Source organism: Halichoeres trimaculatus, unplaced genomic scaffold (assembly GCF_033239565.1).
Source record: "Halichoeres trimaculatus isolate MK-OKI-2021-1 unplaced genomic scaffold, fHalTri1.1 fHalTri1_scaffold_23, whole genome shotgun sequence".
Classification (NCBI taxonomy): Eukaryota; Metazoa; Chordata; class Actinopteri; order Labriformes; family Labridae; genus Halichoeres; species Halichoeres trimaculatus.
The window spans coordinates 2,250,474-2,273,414 of NW_027437201.1; the positions used below are offsets into that span (position 1 = coordinate 2,250,474).

The 22,941-nt window shown below is 39.5% G+C and overlaps 2 protein-coding genes across 2 annotated transcripts; both read right to left on the reverse strand.

The window, feature by feature from the left end:
* Positions 1-85: 85 nt before the first annotated feature.
* LOC141784754 (uncharacterized) lies at positions 86-11,000 on the reverse strand. Its single transcript, XM_074662602.1, has 9 exons — positions 10,791-11,000; positions 6,924-9,430; positions 6,758-6,803; positions 5,944-6,093; positions 3,134-3,223; positions 2,929-3,048; positions 2,700-2,822; positions 2,086-2,157; positions 86-559 (listed from the first exon to the last, which is right to left on the reverse strand). Exons 2-9 carry the CDS (start codon positions 9,360-9,362, stop codon positions 525-527), a joined length of 3,075 nt encoding a protein of 1,024 aa, XP_074518703.1. The 5' UTR covers positions 9,363-9,430; positions 10,791-11,000; the 3' UTR covers positions 86-524.
* A 3,686-nt stretch (positions 11,001-14,686) lies between these two features.
* On the reverse strand, positions 14,687-22,765 carry LOC141784702 (uncharacterized). The gene is made up of 6 exons (XM_074662539.1): positions 22,455-22,765; positions 15,621-18,548; positions 15,327-15,510; positions 15,178-15,251; positions 15,007-15,098; positions 14,687-14,916 (listed from the first exon to the last, which is right to left on the reverse strand). The coding sequence occupies exons 1-6, from the start codon at positions 22,509-22,511 to the stop codon at positions 14,856-14,858; spliced, it is 3,396 nt and encodes a 1,131-aa protein (XP_074518640.1). The 5' UTR covers positions 22,512-22,765; the 3' UTR covers positions 14,687-14,855.
* Between the last annotated feature and the right edge of the window lie 176 nt (positions 22,766-22,941).

Consider the following 22,941-nt stretch of genomic DNA (forward strand, 5'->3'; position numbering starts at 1 on the left):
GCAAATATTTTATCAGAAAATAAAGTCAGTACACTGAAATTCAGAAGCATAGGAGTCATCAGAAATCCTTTATTAGTAAGGGATAAATGCACACGTAAATACTAGATCAGGCACCTCAGAAAGAAAAAAACCCTTAAGTATTTTGTCAATAATATTAAATATTTTTAAGATACAATATCTTTGATACAAATGCTGAGAAACAAAACAAGTGAAAACCTGCAGCACCTTCAGCTTTTTATTATCTTTACTTGTGTATATTTCATCACAAACTAAGCAGCCCTGTTTGTGTCTTTGCGTCAATGCTGTATCCCCTGTCTTCTGGTTTTCCTCATGTCAGTAATACATGACACAGTTTACATAACAATGAACACATAGAATATTATAATTACACCCAAAAATGCATCATTACGCACATAACTGCAAAATAATCTTAGTGTTAAATACTGTCAGATTTGTTCTTAAAAGTAAATTTATTAAACATGAATCAGTATGAAGCTGAAATCAAACAAAAATATTTATCTCCATCAGCATTTGTCTTCTTTGCGGAATTTCTCCAATTCTGGGAAAGAAAAGAGAAAGATTGAATGATGACAAAAACACATCCTGGACATGACATGAAATAATTTTTGGAATTTTGACACATTTAAAAGACCAGGCCAAAGAAATATGAATGTGTATATTTTTGGTATTTTAAAACCAAGGGGAAAAAAACTAAAAGTAGCAGCGCTAACTCCTTGAATGAGAATTTCTTTTATCACCTGGCATAATACAAAAACAGCTTGTTAAAGAGAAAAATACATCTGGAGCTGCAACACTACTTGAAAAAATACAGAGCAGTCTGCCAGTTGTAACTGGAATTAAGGCCAAACCTACGGTGGCTGGTAGGTGTCAGTCGATTTGCAAACACTGATGCAAAAGCCACAGCACAATAGAGGTTAAAAGGTAAGTCATCCTTATGGACACAGAAAAATTGTAGGGATGCACGATATTATCGGCATAATATCGGTATCGGCTGATAAAAGCTTAAAAACACGTTTATCTGTATCGGCAGATATGAAAATTTCTGCCGATATGCACAGCCGATAAGGTGCTATTCAGTTAGGATTATTATTTTTTCCATCTGAAAAAATAAGCTCCTTAAATAAAATGTAGCACTTCATGTATTTGCACTGCAGAGCTCTGTGTCTGTCACCAGGTTGTTACAGTAGCTCTAAAATAATCAAATGCAACTTGGTTATGTTTAAAAATGCATTGTACATTTAAAGTTCATGTGATCTAAAGACATTAATTTTCTGTACTTCAATACTGAATGTCTTTAGTTTGAAAAAATAATACATTTCTTATTCATGGTAAAATCAAATGTTTTTTGTCTTGTTTTATGTGTTTCTTAAACAAATAAGACCGTCACAATAAGAGTAACATATAAATTCCAGTACAGGATAGACTTAGCTTTCTTTACAGTGAAAAAAACAAACAAACTTGTGATTATAGGTATCGGTATCGGCCAAAAGGGGTTTCGATATATCGGCATATCGGATATCGGCAAAAATCCAATATTGTGCATCCCTAAAAAATTGTGAAAGTAAGTGAATGATTGTGTTTTTTTACCCAAAGCTATGACAAATATAGCTCTAATGCTAACATCACAACATGACTGATTCATAAGGCTGAATATAAGATGACACATTACAGCTAAGTGTAGAAATATAAGTGCTATGAAGGATATCACAAGACAACAACCCTCATAGCTGAAGTTAAAAAAGGAATCTATCCTTTATTTACTTTCACAACTTTTCTGTGTCTTTTGGGATAACTAACCTCTTTTTACTTCCATTGTGTTATGGCATTTGCATTTGTATAGTGGCTTTTCCAAATCTTCTGACATCCACGACCACTGTACAAACCTGAAGCGAGCTCTACATGGTCACCAGTAAAAACTACTTTTAAAAAATAAAATGAAGGGTCACTGCAGAGTCACCCCGGGTGCTTTAAAAAGCACGACCATTTCTCCACATAATGTCGCAGCTTGTTGTTTTCTGAGTCATTTACCATAAACCTCTTTAAGTAAAACAAGAGTATCCATACCTTTTTTCAGTCTCTTTATTTCTTCTGAATTCATTTTGAGTTGCTGCTCAAGTAAAACACAGTTGGCACAACCTGTAATAAAAAAATGATAGTTTTAAACAGGAGTCAGTCTACTGCTTTGTTCTAAAGGTGTATGACCCAGGACATAACCTTATGGCGACAGAGCAGTGAGTTTGAAAAAGGCTTGTGTTACTTCTGTAAAGACAACCACAAATTTCTCTGCTATGACTTTATAAGAAAACATTAAACCCTCAGCAGTTGTTTGCGTTTGAATCCAGGTGTACATCATAAACATTTTGATTTGTGGTTATGTAAGTCACTACTGATCAGCTGAAATAGAACAAGACCAATAGGCTCATAGGGAAAGAAGAAAAAGAAATTAAAGTAAAAAACTGAGGCAATGTGTGGTTTTTATGTGAAAGAAAATCCTTGATCAGGAAATAAAATTTCATTCCTTCTCAAGAGCAAACCTTAAGCCAGAACCAAGAAAAAAGGGTTAGGGTTAGAGACACAGTCAGGTAGGGATGGATTAAAAAGTAAAAATAAATCTTAAAACACACAAGTCGCACTTGGTATGAGAGGTTTTAATTCAGCCCTGTGAGTTTCCAGCTTACCATGAGCTTGAGGTTTAGCTGTCAGAGCTCTGTGACTGGCTGCAGGCTGTTTCAGGGCTCTGCCTCTGCTGACTGCATCACATGACGTTGAGCTCCCAGAAATACCAGTTTGTGCTGCTAAATCTAAAAGCATGTGAAAAAGAGCAAAATATCAAAGTAGGCAAGTTTCCATAGAAAATTCAAATCTAGGAGATGAAAGAAAATGTCATCATCAATCATCTCCACTGACCTTCTTTTTGAGCTGGTAAAGCTTTCTGACAGGTGGTGAGCTGTTTCAGGTTTTTGGCTCTATTAGCAGCATCACAGGAGAGTGTTGATGCTTCAGCATTACTGGATGGTAACAGAGCATCTGGAGGATGAGATGATCAATAAATAACACTGAACATTTGATAAAAAATCAAAACCTGTCTTGGTTTCAAATTCTCAACATTTACCAACTTTCCTCTTCTTTGGGGCCACTTGCACATTTTCAGCTCTAGTCAAGGGGTGCTTCTTTGCTTGTGAAATCTTTGTCAGAGGGTTGGCTGATCATTTTAGGGTCAGGAAAGAAAACAAAGCATTTCATTAAAATAACATTAAAATGGTCAACCAAGCATTTCCCTCAGGAGAAACTTGCATTCATGTATTCAAAAAGCAAAGACTTGTTTTTCTGATATTTCAAGGCATGTGCAGTTATGAAACCCAAAATCTAGGTCATTATGCTCATAATTCAAGGTCTGCCCATTGTTGTTGATGATTATTATTAGTCTGTGGACTATCAATCATGACCCTTAAATAAAGCACAGCCTATATCACTTCTCTCTTCAACAGTCTGAATCCCATAATGGTATTTGGCATGAGGAGGGAGTGTCAGAATAAATATTAAAATAACAATAAAATATTAACTGCATCTACAAGGATATACATTTTGAAAAATGTTATTACCAAAACATTTGCTTCACATTGTATCAGATTTAACATTCAAGACAATCAGCTTTACTCTTATTGTGGCTCTGTTTGCCAGCTGTTCTTTGATTGTTCATATTTTTATAATCACAGCTTGAGAACACCATCTTGCTTTAAAGAGATACTCCAGGATGGAACAAGTTGGGTCCTATCACAAGGTTTAGGGCAGAAATTACCCCTACAGCAGTGTTTTTGTGCAGCAGAAGCCCAGAGTGCTCGCAACAAACACCCCCTCCCTGCTCCTCTGCAGGTTTCCTCTGCACTCAGACGGGGCCATATTTTACTTGACCAAAAACACAAAGAAACGGACTCCCACGGGAAAAATCTGATATGGGTCGCATTCACGCTTTGTTTAGAGAATTTTCAGCACGTTACTTTCACACACAAAAAAAAAAAAGCCAAATAAGGCTCTAGTTCTCATCGTGTCGTAAAACGGCGCTACCTCCGCTGCAGAGCCACAGCTGGCTACGAGGCGCTCGCTGCTAAGTGTATCAGTCCGCGTGTGGCGTGCAAGATATAAACAAATGCAGGTAATCTGCCAGGACGAAGAGACACGATGAGAACTAGAGCCTTATTTAGCGGTGTTTTTGTGTGAAAGTAACGAGCTGAAAATTCTCTTAATAAAGCGTGAATGCAGACCAATACCAGATTTTTTCAGTGGGAGTCCGTTTATTTGTGTTTTTGGTCAAGTTAAATATGGCCCCGTCTGAGTGCAGAGGAAACTGGCAGAGGAGCAGGGAGGGGGTGTTTGGTGTGAGCGCTCTGGGCTTCTGCTGCACAAAAACACTGCTGTAGGGGTAATTTCTGCCCTAAACCTTGTGATAGGACCCAACTTGTTCCATCCCGGAGTATCACAGACATTTACAGCGAGACTGTTAGAGCCAGGAATGTAACAACCACCCATACTGTGACAAAAAACTGTTACGAAAACCAACATGTAATAAATGGTTGATAATGTACCAAAGTGCTGAGCCCCAAATGTAATTTAAAAGATATTATAAAACAAATATGTATGAGCTTTTTGCCCAAAATGTAACAAGTTGTTACATTTTGGGTTTTAATACAATTTTTGTTACATTTCAGGCACAGCACTTTTGTTACATTATCGACCAGTTATTACATTTTTTAAATTACATTTTAGGAGAGTTATTACTAGGGATAGACCGATTATTGGGGCCGATATCTGGCATTTTGAGGGCATATCGGCATTGGCCTTTTTTTTAATCTGACGGCTGATATGAAACCCATTCAAAACTTGTTTTGGCTCTGATGCTTCTCTGCACAGAATTTTTCCCTGTCTACACTATGGAAGCCCTAGATGGTCATTTCAAATCAGTCATGTAAAACCAAACAGAAAATTAATTCAACTGCATTACATGCCAGTAAAAGGCAGCACAAACTTAATTATTTCCAGTTTTATTACAGTTACATCAAAATTTTTGAAAACTTTATTTACTGTAGAAAACTTTAGCTATTTATTTTTTAAGTTTTTATTCAACTTTATAAAACATGCTGCTAAGCGTGGGAGCTGTTTAACAAACATATGTTGAAGGCATTTGAATGAAGTTGAGTGTTAGAGTTTGTATAGTTCAAAATTTTTAACGCCAATATTTTCAAATTTTCAAATGAATATCGGCTCCAAATATCGGTTATCGTCCTCTTTGCCTACTAATAATCAGTATCGGTATCGGCCCCAAAAAATCCATATCGGTCTATCTCTCGGACTCCCACCTAAAAACTCAGATATCGGTCTGCATTCACGCTTTGTTTAGAGAATTTTCAGCGCGTTACTTTCACACACAAAAAAAAAAGCCAAATAAGGCTCTAGTTCTCATCGTGTCGTAAAACGGCGCTACCTCCGCTGCAGAGCCACAGCTGGCTACGAGGCGCTCGCTGCTAAGTGTATCAGTCCACGCGAGGCGTGCCAGATATAAACAAACGCAGGTAGTCTGCCAGGACGAAGAGACACGATGAGAACTAGAGCCTTATTTAGCTGTATCAGAATATCAGATTTTTTCAGTGGGAGTCCGTTTATTTGTGTTTTTGGTCAAGTAAAAAATGGCCCCATCTGAGTGCAGAGGAAACCGGCAGAGGAGCAGGGAGGGGGTGTTTGGTGCGAGCGCTCTGGGCTTCTGCTGCACAAAAACACTGCTGTAGGGGTAATTTCTGCCCTAAACCTTGTGATGGGACCCAACTTGTTCCATCCCGGAGTATCACTTTAAGCTGTTAAACATGAACAGTTGTAGCTTATCATTATAATCAAAAGCCAAACCACCAAACCAGAGTCTGATCACATTACCTGTTGGTGCCTGCAGTTTGCCAGTGCAGGTGGAGGGAGCTGGTACCTTGCTTCTTGCTGACAGTGGCCTCAGACCCACTGTAGCTCTCTGGATGTTAGATAAGCCACAGGACTGTGGTTTCCTCAGGCCAGTGTTAGGCTGCTTAGATTCTGATGTCAGCACAGGGAGAGGACAATGTAGAGACATCACACATTATACTTTCAGAGGGCACTATGATTTCAGGATCTGCTCTTATAAATATGATTCATACATGTATTATCAAAACATGTAACAGCCAACATTTGTTGCTATTTTTTATCATTTCATTTTTTAATAAAAAAAAAAAAAAAAAATACATAAATAATATTAAAAATGAACATTTGTTGCTATTTTAGTCACTGTTGAATGTATACGTGTGTTTTTGTGTGTGACAAGGGAAAGCACTTCCTGCCACTGTATTAAAGTGGTGTATAGATAAAATATGAATGTGACTGTAGCTGTCTGTATGCTACTGAGAATGTTTTGCATTTCTTTGTTTTTCTTCTATAACTGTTCAGATTGTTTCAACAAGCAGGGTAAACTGCAAAACAAACTGGCTTTTGGGGATGAATAAAGTTGTCTGACTAAAATAAGCTTAACTATAATACAAGTCCAGAGCTAAAAGTAAGACTGCTTATTACTGACAAAAACAATTTAAAAACTTTGTTCGTTTTTTGGAAGGACATATTTAAATCATAAAATGTGCTGATGCTCCAAATAACCATCAATTTTTTTAAACATATATCATTAAAATGTACTTTTCTCATTGTGAAAGCATAAATCAAGCTGCTCCACCTGTCGTTGTGGTCCGCAAGTTGTAGGAGCTTGATGTTCCTGAAGCCTTTAACAGAAAAGAACAGAGAATATCACAACATGTTGTTATAATTTCATGTTTGGTTGAAATAATCAGAGGACATATAAAAGAAGTTGCATAAAAACACAAGTATCGCAGAAACCCTACCACTTTGGGCTCATCACAAGCAACACTGCTTCTCAGAGCTTCAGCCTGGGCTCTCTGTCTTGTCATGGGGAGGCCTGACGCTGAGGGCTCCAACCGGCCTGGATGTGTTAAGGCTGGTTTGAATTTAAGGAGGAGGGATGCGGGCTTCGATGAGGGCAGGAGGGATTTAGCCATGGGTTTGGTCAGGAATGTTTTCCTGTCACCGATGATGTTTGAGGGGATCTCTGAAGTTACCTGACCCCCAGGTTTACAAGGGGCATCTCCATGAGGAGTTTCTGTTGCTCCAAAGATTCTGCCTCTGTCTCTTTCGCTGAACGTTTTACAGCTCGGCATCGGTGTTGAAGTTATCAAAGAGCCTACTGCTAAATCCAGCGTGTCATCCAAGTTGAACGAACTTACTTTACAGCTCTCCAAATCTCTGTGTTGAATCACAGAAGTGTCAGAAAGAGCTTCCATTTCTCTGTCTACAGGCAAACCTGAGGAGCTCTTTGTCGTACTTTGACTGGTTTCAGAAGCTTTTTCTGCAGCTGGATTAACGTCCAGTGTGCCCTCAGGGTTGTCAGCCTTCTCAGCATCGTGGTCTGGGTTAGATGCCAACCCATCATGGCTAGTCACTTCAGAAGGATGAACATCAAGAGTGGGGTGCTGAGGTCTACTGGTTGCAGCACAAACCTTAGAAGAAGAGGTCTGATCCACAGCGTCGTGGTGAGAGTCACCTGAGCTTGTCTCTGACAAAGTTATGGTGCCGTTCTGCTGATGAGGAAGTCCGGTTGTGCTTTGGAGGCTAAAGGTTGCAGCTGCAGCTTCCCCTAATGTTGAATTACCACTGGATTTCTGAAGTGAGTTTCTATCAAAAGTGGCGTTCTGTACTTCACACAAAGCACCTGCTTTTGCAGCTGAGGAATTCATCTCAAGGGAGCTTTTAGTTGTGCTCCCTGAGAGTGAAAAAGTGAGATCTTTGGCTCCACTCTCTGCTTTAGGAGAGTTTATACTGGATGGGGCAAGATCCAGGGTCACATTCATAGGTATTTGTGGTGTACTGCTTAAGTTGCTCGGAGAACTCAGCTTGGTCGGCTGGTTAGCAGTGACTGAGTCGTTCATGGACTCAGCTGTTTTGGGGCTCAGACTGGAACACTTAGGACTATTACTTGTTGGTGATTCTTCAGTTTTCAAGATGACCACTGGTTCAGTGAGAGCATCAGAAGTGACTGCCTCTGAACGAACGTCACACTGCATATCTGAGGTAGAGAGCTGTGTCTTAGCGCTCTGAGCAGACGTGTCACTGGAAGAGCTCATGTCATGTGTCACATTAACTGGATGGGTAACGAGGGTGTCCTTGGAAATATCCTCTATGTTTAGTCCACTCGGTTCCAAGGAAGACTGACTGTTACATGATAGGCTGCTCATAGAAATATCCCGAGTCAGTTCCAAAGGCGCTTTTGTCACATTTGGCCCTACACAGTTAGACTTTTCACTACAGGAGCTGACGTGCGTGGCTTTATCCTCCAAAGTAGTTGAGAGATCGCTGGTCTGGATGTTATCCACTGTGCTGGGGTCTGCTGCAGGCTGTCCACTCAGCTCTAAGGAAGCCACACTGGCGTGTGGAGCATCCCCTGGTGAAATATCTTGTGCAACGTTCACAGACAACTTTTCCATTCCTGGTGAATCCTGAGTGACTTCCAGGAGAGTGATTTCAGGGAAGAATCCGTCGTCCAGCAAACGCAGAGGAGCAGAAGTGCTCTCAGGGGGGTCATCAATTGTTATATTGGGCATCTGTGACGTATTACTCCTACTGGAGGCATTGAGCTTGGAGGGCTGCGTAGTGGTAACTGAGGGGCATACAGGCCGGGCTGTAGCAGCTGTGGCAGGCATGCTGTCAGGAATAACTGAATCATTCCTGGTCACCTGCATTGTGGAATCACAGGTTACATCAAAGAGAGTGACTTCTGGCAGGCATTCATCTTCCAGCAAGCTCACAGAAGCATTCATACTCAGTGACGGGCCGCCATGACTACTGAAGGAATCCAAGTTGGGTTGACCCATTGTATTTCCTTGTTTTCTGGAGCCTGGAGACGGACGTTTATTACCAATGTTTAGGTATTTTAAAATTGGCGTTAGAGCAGATGGGAGGCCAGAGAGTCGTGACTTTGCTTTGACTCCACCTTTGGTTGTCGGTGCTGGGGTTGAAAAGGTGCAGGTGTCAGAGGGAGGCTGGTTTTCTCCCCATGGCTGTGAAGAGGAATATCCCACCCCATCTCCTACTTGGATTTGGAGCTTTAATGTCTCAGCTAAGGCAGAGTCTTCACATGGGATACTCTCCCAGCCTTCATCAGCTTCCCGAGTTTCCTGAATATACGAGTTTTGAGTTATTGTCTCGTTGGCCATGCTGGAGGACTTTTTCACATTTTTGCTAAAAGAGTCTCTTGATTTGAATGGCATGGCAAAACCATCAGATCTCTTGGCACATGTATTTTTCTGTGTCTTCTCAGGCGCTCTTTGCCTGCAAACTAAGAAAACAACAATCAATACCAGCAATAACCACTTGTTAGAAAAGCTGCTGAATTACGACCACTGGTTTAAAAAGAAAAAAAATGTTCATGACTGCTGAGGCACACACTAACACAGGGGTCTGCAACCTTTACATTCAAAAGAGCCTTTTTTGCCTCAGCTCACATGGATGAAAGTCATTTGGGAGCCGCAAAATCTACTTTATCTTCACATTAAGACAAGAAAAGTGTATAATCAGGTGACTAATTATCTAAATCTGAAGTTTTGTGTTTGTTAATTTGTACATGTGATTTCTTAGTTGTTTTTTTGATTATTATTTATTTATTTAATTAATTTAATTTATTTTTTAATAAATTTGCAAATTTAAGAAAGAAAAAAGAAATTTGTAGTGTCATAGATTTTATAAATTTTGAAAATTTGGAAATTGAAAAAAAGATCAAAAATTTGCAAAATAAAAAAAATGAATTAAAAAAACGTGTAAAATTTCAAAGAAATTGATTAAATGTCATAAATTTGAAAAAAAAAAAAAAAAAAAAAAACATAATAACGCAATTTCAAAATTTTGCTTAGTTTCCAAAATTGTAAAAACTTTCTAAAATTGCAAAAAAAGAGGAATTTATATTAAAAAAATTCAGAAATTTGAAAAATCTTTTAAAAAAATGTGGAATTATTCTTCTTAATTTGCAAAAATGTCAAAAAATTGAACCCCCCCCCCCCCCCAAAAAAAAAATAAAAAATAAAAAAAAATAAAATTAATAAAATAAATAAAGAAATAAAAATCACAAAAAATTAAAGCTTTGTTTCAAGAGGTGATGCATTTTTAGTCCAAATTTTATATTATGATTTTACAAAGTGTCTGTGCTGTTATCATTAAAATATCGAAGCCCTTCATTTTAATAATATTTCTAAAGCTACAAGGAGCCACTGCAAAGGAGTCAAAGAGCCGCATGAGGCTCCAGAGCCACAGGTTGCAGACCCCTGCACTAACATAAACTAAGCTAAGCTACAAAAGATTTATTAGTAGGTTACATACCAGCCACAAGGGGAAAAACGTTTTTACTAGACAGATGATAACTAATGTAAATAAACGGCTATGACCTGGTTTATCCACTTTCGTCATGTTTGGGGTGACAACCATGATCACTGTAGTAAGATAAGTAAGGCATTATTGGAACTGTATCCACTCGCAGTTCAGTCGTATTCAGTACAGCCCTTTGCTTAAAATGAGCCAGATACATTAACTACTCGGAACGTTTCGAGTTAAAGAAACGTTAGTCTTGGTTTAATACAGAGATCGTCTCAAAAGTTGGGTAGTTTGTGTTAACGTAGCAACTATTTGTGGGTCACAAACAGACTTACCAGTCGGACTTCCGGTAAAAGACTCGTGTCTGTGAGGAATTCAAAACACTTTTCACTGTTCAGTGGTCCCCCGGGTCTGAGCTTTCATACACTAAGTTTTATCAAATATCTGAAAAATATTGATGAAAGTCATGCCATCACTACCGCTTTGGTTCAAACTTCAGTGTAACGCAAACGCATTGGATGAAGCAGACCAATCACAGTACAAGGTTTCTTCTTCGTGTACTTTTGCGTTAGTTGATGCTCATGTGGTAGTACAACACCGCCGCCTCTGGTTTCTACTTGTTTATTTCACTTTAACAACACGGATATTAACAATTATCAATAGTTATACCAAAATGAGGCGGATTTCTTTGTGGAATGGAGATTTTGAACGCGGACAAGACCAGAGAGACGGTGACTGACTTCTGAGGGAAGAAGACAGTACTACCAGGGGCGTTAGTCGTTTGGGGGCCCAAGGCAAACCCAGTCAATGGGGCCGCCATGTCCTTGTAACTCATCTCCCTCAGAGCTAGACTGGCCTTCCCTGGGTCCACTGTCTCTTTCCAAGAATCAAGGCATGAGACAGTGCTAATCTTGTACATGGTAACTTAACGCAACTAAATGCATTTCCTCAAGTTCCGTTCTTTAGTTTGATTTTGAAAAAAGTGAATCCATCATTTAGTCCACTTTGTCCTGGATTTGAAATCTTTTATGGTCAATTGACAGCTTATTTGTCCCACAGTGGGGAATTTACAGAGTAACAGTAACAAAAAGTATGCAGTGAGAAACATTACAATAGGTAAATATTGAAGAAAAATAATTAAAGAAAAAACATGTTCATATCAAGCACAACATAAAACTGGAAAAAAATCTACTGAAAGAGGTGATATTTACAGTTCCTATACTTTTTGGTACTATTATTTTAAAGTTAATGTATTTTTGTTTGACCCCCTGTCCAGTGAGTTATGTATACAAAAAAGAGATTTTGTACAATAATGTTTATCACCAACTCAAAAAGTTTGATTTTGAGAAAATGATCCTGTTTCCAGGGCTAGATAAAGTCCTTAAAATCCTAAAAGTCTTATATGTTTATCTCAGATCTCAGAGCAACTTTGTTTTTATTTCCCACTTGGTTGAAAATAAGAAAAAAAATGGGAAAAAGTGTTTTTTACCACTTTCTTCCTGAATCAAATTTTCAGATGTGTTGTAACATGGAATAGCCCATTGAATAAGGGAGGGGAAGTACCCAAAACCATCATTACAGATTAAGCCTTTTGATGTATTTTGAAGCATGTGAAGAAAGATTCAGAAAAAAGAAATGCTTTCAAGAGAACTTCATAAATCAGTTTTTAAGAGATGCTTCGGGGGCCCCTAGGAATCTTGGGGCCCCAGGCAACTGCCTGTGTTTGCTTAATTGTAGCTACGCCCCTGCCTGGGTGCCAACATACAGACCTATGATACAGACATATAGACGACGGCCTGACCTAAACTATATAGAATAGAATATTGAATATAATATAATAGAATAGAATAGAATAGAATATTTTTTATTTATTCCCCATGGGTGATTTTTTTTTTTTTTTTGTCACAGCAGCTCACAGTCAATGTGCAAAAATGCAGCTGGGAGGAATGAACTGCAGTAGCGCTTCGTCTTGCAGGGTGGGAGTCTGAGTCTCCTGCTAAAGGAGCAGCTTAAGTCCCCCACAGTCTCATGCAGTGGGTGAGAGGGGTTGTCCATTCTGGATGCAAGCTTTGCTGGCATCCTCCTCTCACCCACTACCTCCAGGGAGCCTAACAAGCAGACCAGGACAAAGCTGACCCTCCTGACCTTCTGCGCCGTCTCTTTCTGTCCCTCTCTGTGCTCCCTGCTCCCTAGCAAACCACTGCATAGAAAAGTGCAGAAGCTACCACAGAGTCATAGAAATAAGTATATATGATGATACAAGAAGGGGAAGTGCAGACTCTACTGTCTGAGGAAGCTGAGATCCTTCAATGTGTGAAGCAAAATGTTGAAGATCTTCTACCAGTCTGTTGTGGCTGCTGGGGAAGCAGCAGCAGAGCTAGTGATATTATGAGAGACTGGACAAGCTCATTAAGAAAGCCTGCTCTGTGATAGGCTGTAACTGGACTCTTTTGTAGTGGTGATCAAGGTTATAATAGTTTTGGATTTGTCATTATAGTTTAGTTTTAGTGAGTTTTGACATTTTTTTTCCATTACAGTTTAGTTTTGATTAGTTTTAGAGCAGGAGTTCTAGTTTTTATTTAGTTTTGATTTTTGCAACAAGGCTTAGTTTTAATTTAGTTTTAGTTTAGTTTTAATTTATTTTTAGTTTAGTTTTAGTTTAGTTTCAGTTTAGTTTTAGTTTAGTTTTACTTTAGTTTCAGTTTAGATTTAGTTTTTTCATACCTTATTAACCAGGTGCAGGATTCAAAAAGGTCAGAGTAAATATTTGTCACACTGTTTATTTTTCAAGTCCAACATAGTGCTCACTGCTCAGTCAATGCTGATACTGAACTGTTGGCTGCTGCCTTAAACACAAGAAAATAAAATAAACTTAGTATAAAAAATATAAGCATCAATTATATAAAATAATGTTGACATAAATTTCAGAAAAATCATATTAACATAAATTATAAAAAAAATAATATGAGCTTCAATAGATAAAATCTTGGACTCTGTAACAATTAAACTATTACAGATGCTCTAATTCATTGCTCCACTACGTTTCGTCGCAGCACAGCGCACAGCCAGTCAGTGCAGTAAACAAGCTCGTCCCTATACACCACTACGATGGTGCTGTGCGGCACTGACAACTGCCTAAAACTGTCAAATATTGGTTGGGAAAATGTGTCAGATTAATTCAAATCCTAAAGGCTGTTAATATTGTCAAAAACTATAACTAAGGGAATTTTGTCTATGATTTTGGTTAGTTTCAGTTTGTTTTGTGAACCCAAGATACAGTTTTAGTTTAGTTATCGTTTTTGTTTTCTTTTCTAGTTTTTATTAGTTTGAGTTAACTGCAATGTATTTTAAATTTTAGTTTTTGTTTTTAGTTTCGTTTTAGTTAACTATTATAACCTTGGTGGTGATAGGAAGGACGACTCTGAATGTTATCCGTCATGAATAAACCTGATCACCCTCTGCACCACTTTGTGAACAAACAGCTCAACCCCTTCCCCACAGGCTGATCAAGCCCCAATGTCACAGGGATGAACAGAGGAGATCTTTCATACCAAAGGCCATAATAACCCTTAACAACAGCTCACCTCCTGTGTTTAGAGGGCTGATACTGTAGAACTGACACTGGCTGGCAGCTCAGCCTCTGTCACCTCTGTGTTTAACCGACACCTCTTTTTGTCAGGGCTCTAAGATGTGACTTTGTCCTCAATTTTCTGAAGCACTTCCAAAATCAATCTATTTAGTTTCTCTTCAGTTTGGGACTTGTCAGCAAATGCTAAGTGCTTGTTCTGAAAATGTCTTTCAATATAAAGTCTTTCGTTGTATTAATTTCTCACCTATATCATTCACATAATTTAGCTGAAAATTTCTAAAACTCGGATGATAAAAAAAGTATCATCTTTTACACCAAGATAACTGTGCAACAAGATAAGCAAAAACTAAATAAATAATGTAGGGAAGAAATGAATTGTATTGACTTATTTTATCTAATTCGTTTTTGTCAAGGCCAGAGGGAGCCACTAGAAGGAGGCTGGAGAGTTGCAGGTTGTAGAGCCCTGATCTGTTGTAACATTATGCTGGAATAACTTTTTCAAACCATTTGTCAGTCGTTATGTTTTGGACTCTGTCAGCACATGAAACCAGCTTTTTTCTGTTATTGTATCCTGTGTATTGTGTCCTTTCACTATGATATAAATTTATAAATGCTTTCAAAATGTTTAAACACTTTCTGTTGAGAAAAAACACGGTTTTTACATTTAAGCTTTATTACAAATGTCAAACATACAGAAAGCTATTAAAATGAAGAGAACTTTGTAACTGGACGACATTTCACACATATACTACAAATAAAGTGAGTGACAGTACTTTCAAATATTAACAACAGGCAGTACAATGCTTTCTTCTCAGTCTTTGGTTGTTTTATTCAGTCTGGTCTTCAGCTCAGACATCAGTGGGTTTCCAAATCTGTTGAGACATAAATCAAAGAATAAACATATTTCTAAAAGCAGGCGTGTCACATTCAAAACACCATAGAGTCAAAGTTGGATGCTTTACCCTGGATGTCTTGGTGGCATCCATTTACGCTCGTGTTGCTCCTCATCTTGTTTGGGGGAGTCACTCGTCTCCTCCGACCTTGTCTCAGACTCCTGTTCAAATAATGATACTTCAATGATTTATCTACCTTAACATGAGTCAGGAATAAACGCTTAGGCTCATTAGAGGCACCTTTTGGAGGCTTTCTGGCCTGGCTTCATCTTTTTGTTGTGTCTTTTTTAGCACAGGAAAACCAGCACCGAGCCCTAAAAACAAGAGTTTGACATTTCTTAGAGATTTATGAAAACACTGGGGAAAGCTGCTTGTGCTGAGAGACCTACCAGGTAGTTTTATCCCAATGCCCATGCCTCCTAAAGGTAATTTGCCTGGCAGATGTGGATCAGGAGTTGGATCCAAAGAGGACATGAGGATCAGGGAGCGGGGGTCCTTTGGTGGCCTGACTTGAGGATTTTTAACAGCAATTCTTGACCTTTGTGCTGTGAAGTCTAGAGCAGAAACATCAGCCTACAAAGGACAAAAACCGTCAGTTCAAACGTCCTCTATAGCTAGTGAAATGCTCTGATTTAATTTACGACCTAAATCTATTGTTAATGGTGTCAAAGTGGAAGTTATACCTGATTCTGATGTTCAGACTTTGTTGTTAGCTCGTCCTCCTCGTCAGATGTCTGGATGTCTCCCAAACACTTTAGTTTGTCTAGCGATGGCAGCTCCAGTGAGCCCTTTTCAGATTCCACTGAAGTGTCGTCGTGTGAACTAGGTTCAGTTGATGAAATCCCCTCTTCTGACCAAACATCGGAGGAACTACCTGCACAAGCTGATTCAGTATGTTCACTTTCATCTTGAGAGTCTGAAAAAGTTACAAGAGCCTCTGTGTCCATTTGGTCTTTCTGGACTCTGAATGAAGTGCTCACTTCTATCAGCGTCATCACGTCTATGTCATCAGAGGTTTTTAGGCTTGTTTTCTCTAACAGACCTTTTTCTTCTGTGTTAACCTCTTCCTGTGATCCACGGTCTTCATCTGTGTCGTCTTTTGTCTCCTCAGATTCCTGATTTAGATTTTCAGCTTCAGCTGAATCAAAGCAAAGTCCTGTCACAGGTTCTTTGTCTTTAAGAGACGATTGCCCTGCCTCATCTGTTCCCCTCATCAAAGTATCCTGACAATCAGAGTCACACTGTTGGGGGGACAGTTTAGGAAAGCTTGGAGAGTTTGGTTCTGACACATTCCCAAACATGTCCTGGACTGACCCCTGAGATTCACCGTTTGGCGTGCCCCTATCACTTATGGCCTGGTCAGAGAATCCAGATTCTGCAGTGGATAGAGACGTCTCTGTGTCACTCACTGATCCAGACTCCTCTGAATTCAACCCCTCATGCGTCTTGGTGTCTTTCTCATTTGAAAGCGCTGTTTCAGGGCACTCTGCTGACCCAAGCTCAGGCCCCACTTCAACTTCAGCTGCACTCTGCTCGACCCCATTCGTTGCTTTTTCCAAATCTGTTACTGTGTATTGCTGTTCTGGCTCTGTTGCAACAGACTGTTCCAGAAACTCTGTGGCAGTAATATCCTGTATTAGACTCCGTGTCTTGCTAATGCTTTGCCCTGATCTTACTGCATCAACTGACTCCTGACGGCCTGGCTTTACTGTCTGCTCACCAGCTTCAGGGAGTCTTACAGTTTCCTCTGCGTCCAAATCTTCTGTCTCCATGAACCTCCCTGGAGCGTCAGCGTCATTTGGATCACATTCTTCTTTGCTCATCTCAATTAAAACATCTTCCTCCCTGTCTTGCAGATCTTTCTCACCTGTTAGGCAGAAATCTGCCTCAGACTCTTTGTCTGAGTCATCAATCCCTGTCCTCAATGAGGAAACCAATAACTCTCTGTTCTCCTCCTCAGGTATAAACCCTGCTTCTTGAACCAATGTGTCAACATGCAGTTTCTGTGTTTCTTGCACTTCACTTGCAGTCAAATCAAGATAACTTTCTCTTTCTTCTTTGCTTTCTTGGCCCTGTTCAGTACGCTCCCTCATTTCTAAAGCGTCAGTGCTGCTGTCACTCTTATGAAGACTGTCCGGCTCTTGGTTTTCCACTTCTCCTGGTAATGCAGGACTCAAGACATTCTCAGGATCTCCAACTTCCAGGAGGCTTTGTGCTGGATTTTCATCTGGCTCGGGTTCATGGATGTCCTCAGGTCCTCCACATGTTGGAGGTTTAGGATCTTGTGCCACTACAGACTGGCCTGTTAACCCCCAGCTCACTTCCTGTCCAGTTTTCCCATTGCTGTCTTCTGACACCTGGCTCTTATGTTCATCTGCAGGAACACTGGATGATTTCACAGGAGCTTTTTCATTGGTTGCTGCACCAGAACTCAGTGTTTCATCACCTATCTCTGTTATCATGATTTGAACATCGACCACATCCTTAAGCCTTTCCTCTACGTGCAGCTCAGTCTCAGCATGAAGCAAGGCGTCACTGATGCACCACACTTGTGCAGAAGAGTTGACTTCCTCTTTGCTGTCCCCTGTGACTGTGTGAATCTCACCTTTGTGCTCTGGCACTTCAGCTTTGTTCACTCTTTCATCCTCAATCACAACTTCCTGCCCTTCCTCTTCTACTGGGCTGTTCATCCTTTCATCCACAGAGTCAGATTCATCGTTGCTGTTTCTAGGAGCCATTGCAAACTCCGGCTCAGCTGCTATTGGTTCATCTTTAGACACAGGGACACTTGTGTTTGAGGTCACCTGTAATTCTCCATCTACAAAATCTTCCATGTCATCCCTCAGAGTATCCTCATCAGACTTATTTTCAGTCCTAGAGGCCAACGGTGATACTTTTTTAGTGATTTCTGCTTCTACCATGTTCCTCTGCCAAACTGCCTCCTCTTTATGCACACTGACTTCCTCTTTTGGACACAGATCTGTGGTGGTACTCAGTTCAATCTCAACGCTGTCTGTCTCAAAATTAAGAGCATTTTCCTCCTGATCCTGGACCTTCACTGGGGTGTCCTCCACGGACTGGAAATCTGGTGTCTCTACTCTCTCTGTCTCCTCTATAGAACTGGCAATGTCTGCAGTTTGAGACCTGGTGATCATGGATTCATCATCCTTGTCATCCTCCAGTGTCTCAGCTTGTCTGTGAGTGTACACTTCCTGATACACTCCACCACCTTTTTCTGCTTTGTTATATTCAGGGATAAGACGCTGTGATTCACCGTCCCCTGTTGGGACACACTCTTCTTCTTCTCTTGTGCCCACGTCTGTTTGAAAGTCTTTTAAATCAGCTGTGTCCTGTATTTTGTTTTCATCAGGTGCAAGATCTATCTCTGAGGTGGAAAGATCCCAAGCCACAGCTGTGCGTGCTGAGCTAAGGGGAGAGGCTGTTGAGAGAGTTGGTTCCTCTTGTACTTCCCCACCTCTGGCTTCATCCTCATGATGACACTTTGCAAGCTCGCTGTCGACTGCAGAGTCCTGCAGAGAGCTGGGGTTGTTGCTAACACTGTTTTCCTGCTCTGGTCTCAGTAACCTGTGAACGGCTCCGCTGATATAGTACTGAGGAAGAGATGGAGAGAGAGAGGGTAAAATTAGAAACACATTTTATTTTATCAACATGTACACAGCCATTTGAAAAAATTAGGACACCCTTTAAAAGCCTGTGTTATTTTACAGATATTTAGTCATTGGTATATTTAACAGCAATTTTAACACAATACTGAGAGATATAAGTAACATAACTTAACAATTAAAACTGAAGAAAATCATTTTTTTTTTAATTCTGTAAGATGTTATTTAAATGAGATGCAATGTCTGGTGAGAAATAAATGAGGACACCCCCAGATCGATTCCCATTTAAAATGGCTAAAATCAGACATAGGTGTGTCACATCAGGTGCACTTGATAAGAACATCATGACTCAGCATTTTGAAGGTTGCTTGCCCCATTTCAACCTTAGACATTTAGTTTGGTGTGCCCTGGACTGCTAAAATGAGAGTGAGCATCATGGTGAGGTCTGGCCGTCCAAGCAAGTTCACACCAAGAGCAGAGCTCAAAATGCTACAGAAAGTCTCCAAAAACCCTAAATATCATCACAGGACCTACAGCAGGCTCTTGCTACTGTTGATGTGAAAGTGCATGCTTCTACAACCAGAAAGAGACTGCACAAATTTGACTTTCATGGGAGGTGTGCAAAGAGGAAACCTTTGCTCTCTAAAAGAAACATTAAAGCCAGACTGAAGTTTGCAAGAGAGAACACTGTCAAGGACCAGGACTTCTGGAATAATGTTCTTTGAACAGATAAGACTAAGATTGAATTATTTGGACACCAGAGCAGAGGACATGTCTGGAAGAAACCAAACACAGCATTCCAGGAAAAGAACCTCCTACCACCTGTGAAGCATGGAGGTGGGAGTGTCATGGTTAAGGGATGCTTTGCTGCAGCAGGACCTGGCCGGCCCACCATCATTGAATCCACCAAGAATTCTGTTGTGTACCAGAGGGTGCTTGAGGAACATGTGAGACCATCTATCAAAAAATTAAAACTGAAGCGGAACTGGACCCTGTGACATGACAATGACCCAAAACATACCAGTAAATCCACCAAGGACTAAATGGAGAGTCCTGGAAATCGTTGAAATGCTGTAGATTGACTTGAAACAAGCTGTACATGCAAGAAAACCTTCAAACATCTCACAACTGCGTTGAGGAATGGGGAAAACTTTCACCAGAATGATGTCAGAGACTGGTGGATGGCTATAAGAAGCATCTCACAGAGGTTATTTCAGCTAAAGGGGGTAACACCAGCTATTAAGGGGTAGGGTGTCCGTACTTTTAGAATATGCATTTTTGTTGATATCTATTCTTATGTGTAAAACAAGGTTCATTTTTTAAAATTTTGCAATTACATCATTTTTTCTTCCTGACAGAAAAAAAAAAGATATGACATCCATATGTGAACATTTCTGATTAAATGACTATATATATTAAGGGGTGTCCTATTTTCTTCACATGACTGTATATTAGCTCCAGTAGAATGTCATATCCTTTTAAACAGATCCATATCAGTCGATCTTTCATTCTTTCTTTGAAGAAACTTTGAGCATAAAGTGTCTTTGCTTTAAAGATGCTGTGAGGATTAATGTGACTGCCTCGCCACCTTCTGGCTCAGAGTCTTACACACACTGTCCTAAAGATGTAATCTTTAACCAGGCGTGTGTTTGTTTTGGAACAAATTTTCTTTGTTCAAGTCAACTTCTTACCAGATACAATGTGAGGTACGGTATTTATCGGTACAGTTACCTAGCGCTGTTTTTTAGAAGGTGACAACAAGCAAATGTAAGTTTTTACTGTACGTCAATAGCCTATATGTAGCTCTACTAGCAGCTTGGTGCTACAACATATCCATAGGCTAACGTGTCAACAAGATAACTTTGTCAGTTTGTACCGTAGTTAAGTAGCCATCCATATGTAACACTACTCACAACCTGAGGCTATATGACATGTCTGTAATGTGTGACGTTAGTGAATCCTGGTTATGTCCTGTCAGTCATCTACCAAGCAGAGCTAATGTAACCTCACTCTTCATTTTATTGATAGACTCTCAAGTTTGTGTTTTAGCCCTAAGCTCATGTTTCAGCTAGTGCAGTACTTAAGCAGGTATTGGGAGGATCTGTACTTTAGTTGAATTTCTAAATTCAGTGCAACTTTCACTTTTACTTCGCTACGCTAAAAAGAAAAAAATGTTGCTTTTACTCCACTACATTTACACTGTCACCGTCATACAAAATAAAATGTGTCTGGATAAGTGGGACCATGTGTTCTTGGTGAATAACTGGCGCTCTCATATCAAGCCGAGACTCATCTCAGTGAGGCTGCACACAGCCTGGGAATATTCCTCAGAGTCTACAGCGTGATGGAAGCAACCTCGTCCACTGGGGATAGAAGAGACATCCCCACACCACCACCTGTTAGGTTTTCATTTTTTGGCAGGATAAAAGGGTTTATCCTACAGGATAAACCTTTATCTGTTTGCAGAAAAACAATAAAATATTGGTGTTCCAAAACTCACCGTCAAACCTTTAAAATACAGGGAGCAGGAGGTGAAGGGAGTTGAGGGAGGGAGAATGAATCTTATAAAAGCCTGTGAGAGAAACAACTATCTCTGGCTGTTTTTTTTTTATTTTTTATTTTTATACTAACTTTGATACTTTTTAATTTGAGCTACTTTAAGACTGTTACTCCAGTGATTTTTCAGTGGGTGACTTTTACAGGAGTAGATTTCAAGTGAGGTGTTGTTACTTTTACTCAAGTATAGCTTTCAAAGACTTTATACACCACTGCTTCTTGGAAGGTACATTTTTTAACACTTGTCATTCTTTTGTGGTTTCACCATTTGACAGTTAAATAGGACTCATTCTTAAAATAGTAGAAATGTCAAATATTATGACACCAATAGAAATGTGAACCACATGTTTAAACAAACACCTAACGTGTTGTTTTAACAAGTTTTAAGCGTATTTTTGATACCAATCCTCATTTGTTGCTGTCCCTGTTAAAGAAATGAGCTCATCAGAGTCACGTCCTCTTGTGAGTCAGGCTTTCACACATTTATTTTCACTGACTGCTTTTTTTAATGGTGTGTATGGTTTCCAGTACTTCCTGAGCTAGCCTCAAGCCTAGGCTTCTCACAATGCAGTTTTTAACACTTCCTTATCTGCTTCATTTAATGCACTGGAGGTTGTTTGGGATACACACATAAAGCCTATTCTTGACAGATCAAGAGTGACTTTATCTTTTATTTCCCCCATGAAGTGACAATAATGATCCAGAGCAGTGAAACTGTGTGTGCATAGAAGATTCTGCAAGTTTTTTTTTTTTTTTTTTTTTTTTTTGTAGAGTTGGAAAGAAAAAAAAATGGACGGTTACAAAAGACTGTTTTACTACCACCAAACATCAAGCCCAAATGAATAAGTCAGGCTCCCAAAGGCCAGTTTAGAGCAGATCTTTTTTTTTTCTTTTTTTTTCAAATTATTATTCCTTGGCTTTTTTTAATATATTTTTTTTATTTGTAGTATTTTTTTTGATGTTCTTAAATTGTTTAAAAAAACAATTTAACCATTACTTAAGTACCTGCACCACTGTTTTATTGATTAATTTGTTTTATTGATTCATTTATTAATGCCTGCACTTTGTTTCTGCTGTGGTTGTTTTAAAGTGCTCTATGAATAAAGTTGAGTTGAGTTTTTTGTACTAGTTTTAAACCTTAGAAAATGTCATTGATCAATTGTCCTTGCTAAGTTAAAGTTGACAGTGGGAGGTCAGGGTACAAAGAGGACACAGAGACTGATAACCCCAAATCTACATCCTGTGTTCTCATACATTCACTTATAACAGGTAGTCTATCACATTTATTTATTTATTTATTTATTTATTTATTTTTACGTGTTTTATTCTGATGCTCACCCAAACTGTCCAGAAAGTTCTCTCCAGTCGGCTGACAAGGGGACTGTCGGCGTCCATCTTCAGAAAGTCCTCCTGGTTGTGTCGATGTCCTCTGGAAACCTGAGGTATTAAAATCAGCTCCTCGGTTTTTTTTACCGTGATTTACAGAAAGAAAGTCGAAAACAACTCCAGCCGGACACGACGCGTTTGGACACCTCGGTCCGCTGTCAGTCAGTGAGTCAGGCTTCAGTTCCTGAAACACACTCTGCTGCTCGCTGTGTTATGATGAGGAAGAAGCTGATTAACACAGCTGAGCTGAGCCGCTCTGCATCATGACGAGCTACGTGTTGCACATCTGCGGCTGTTGGTGGAGCAGAGTTTGTGTCCGGCCACAGAAAAAAAGTGACAGACCTGTTTCTAAATGTAAATAGCCCCCGCAGTTAAAGGAGACTTTAGAGACCATCATGATCAAACTCACTTTGACAGAATTAAAAGACTATTCAGATTT

What these genes read in the sequence shown, in the direction of transcription:
- LOC141784702 (XM_074662539.1), bottom strand. Translation starts at nt 22,511, where the DNA reads ATGGACGCCGACAGTCCCCTTGTCAGCCGACTGGAGAGAACTTTCTGG. An exon ending in GGCCAGAAAGCCTCCAAAAG is followed by an intron (nt 15,099 to 15,177) that starts GTGCCTCTAATG and finishes TTATTTGAACAG; the next exon opens with GAGTCTGAGACAAGGTCGGA. An exon ending in ATGCCACCAAGACATCCAGG is followed by an intron (nt 14,917 to 15,006) that starts GTAAAGCATCCA and finishes ATGTCTCAACAG; the next exon opens with ATTTGGAAACCCACTGATGT.
- LOC141784754 (XM_074662602.1), bottom strand. Translation starts at nt 9,362, where the DNA reads ATGCCATTCAAATCAAGAGACTCTTTTAGCAAAAATGTGAAAAAGTCC. An exon ending in CCCAAAGAAGAGGAAAGTTG is followed by an intron (nt 3,049 to 3,133) that starts GTAAATGTTGAG and finishes CTCATCCTCCAG; the next exon opens with ATGCTCTGTTACCATCCAGT. An exon ending in AGCTAAACCTCAAGCTCATG is followed by an intron (nt 2,158 to 2,699) that starts GTAAGCTGGAAA and finishes TTTTTATTACAG; the next exon opens with GTTGTGCCAACTGTGTTTTA.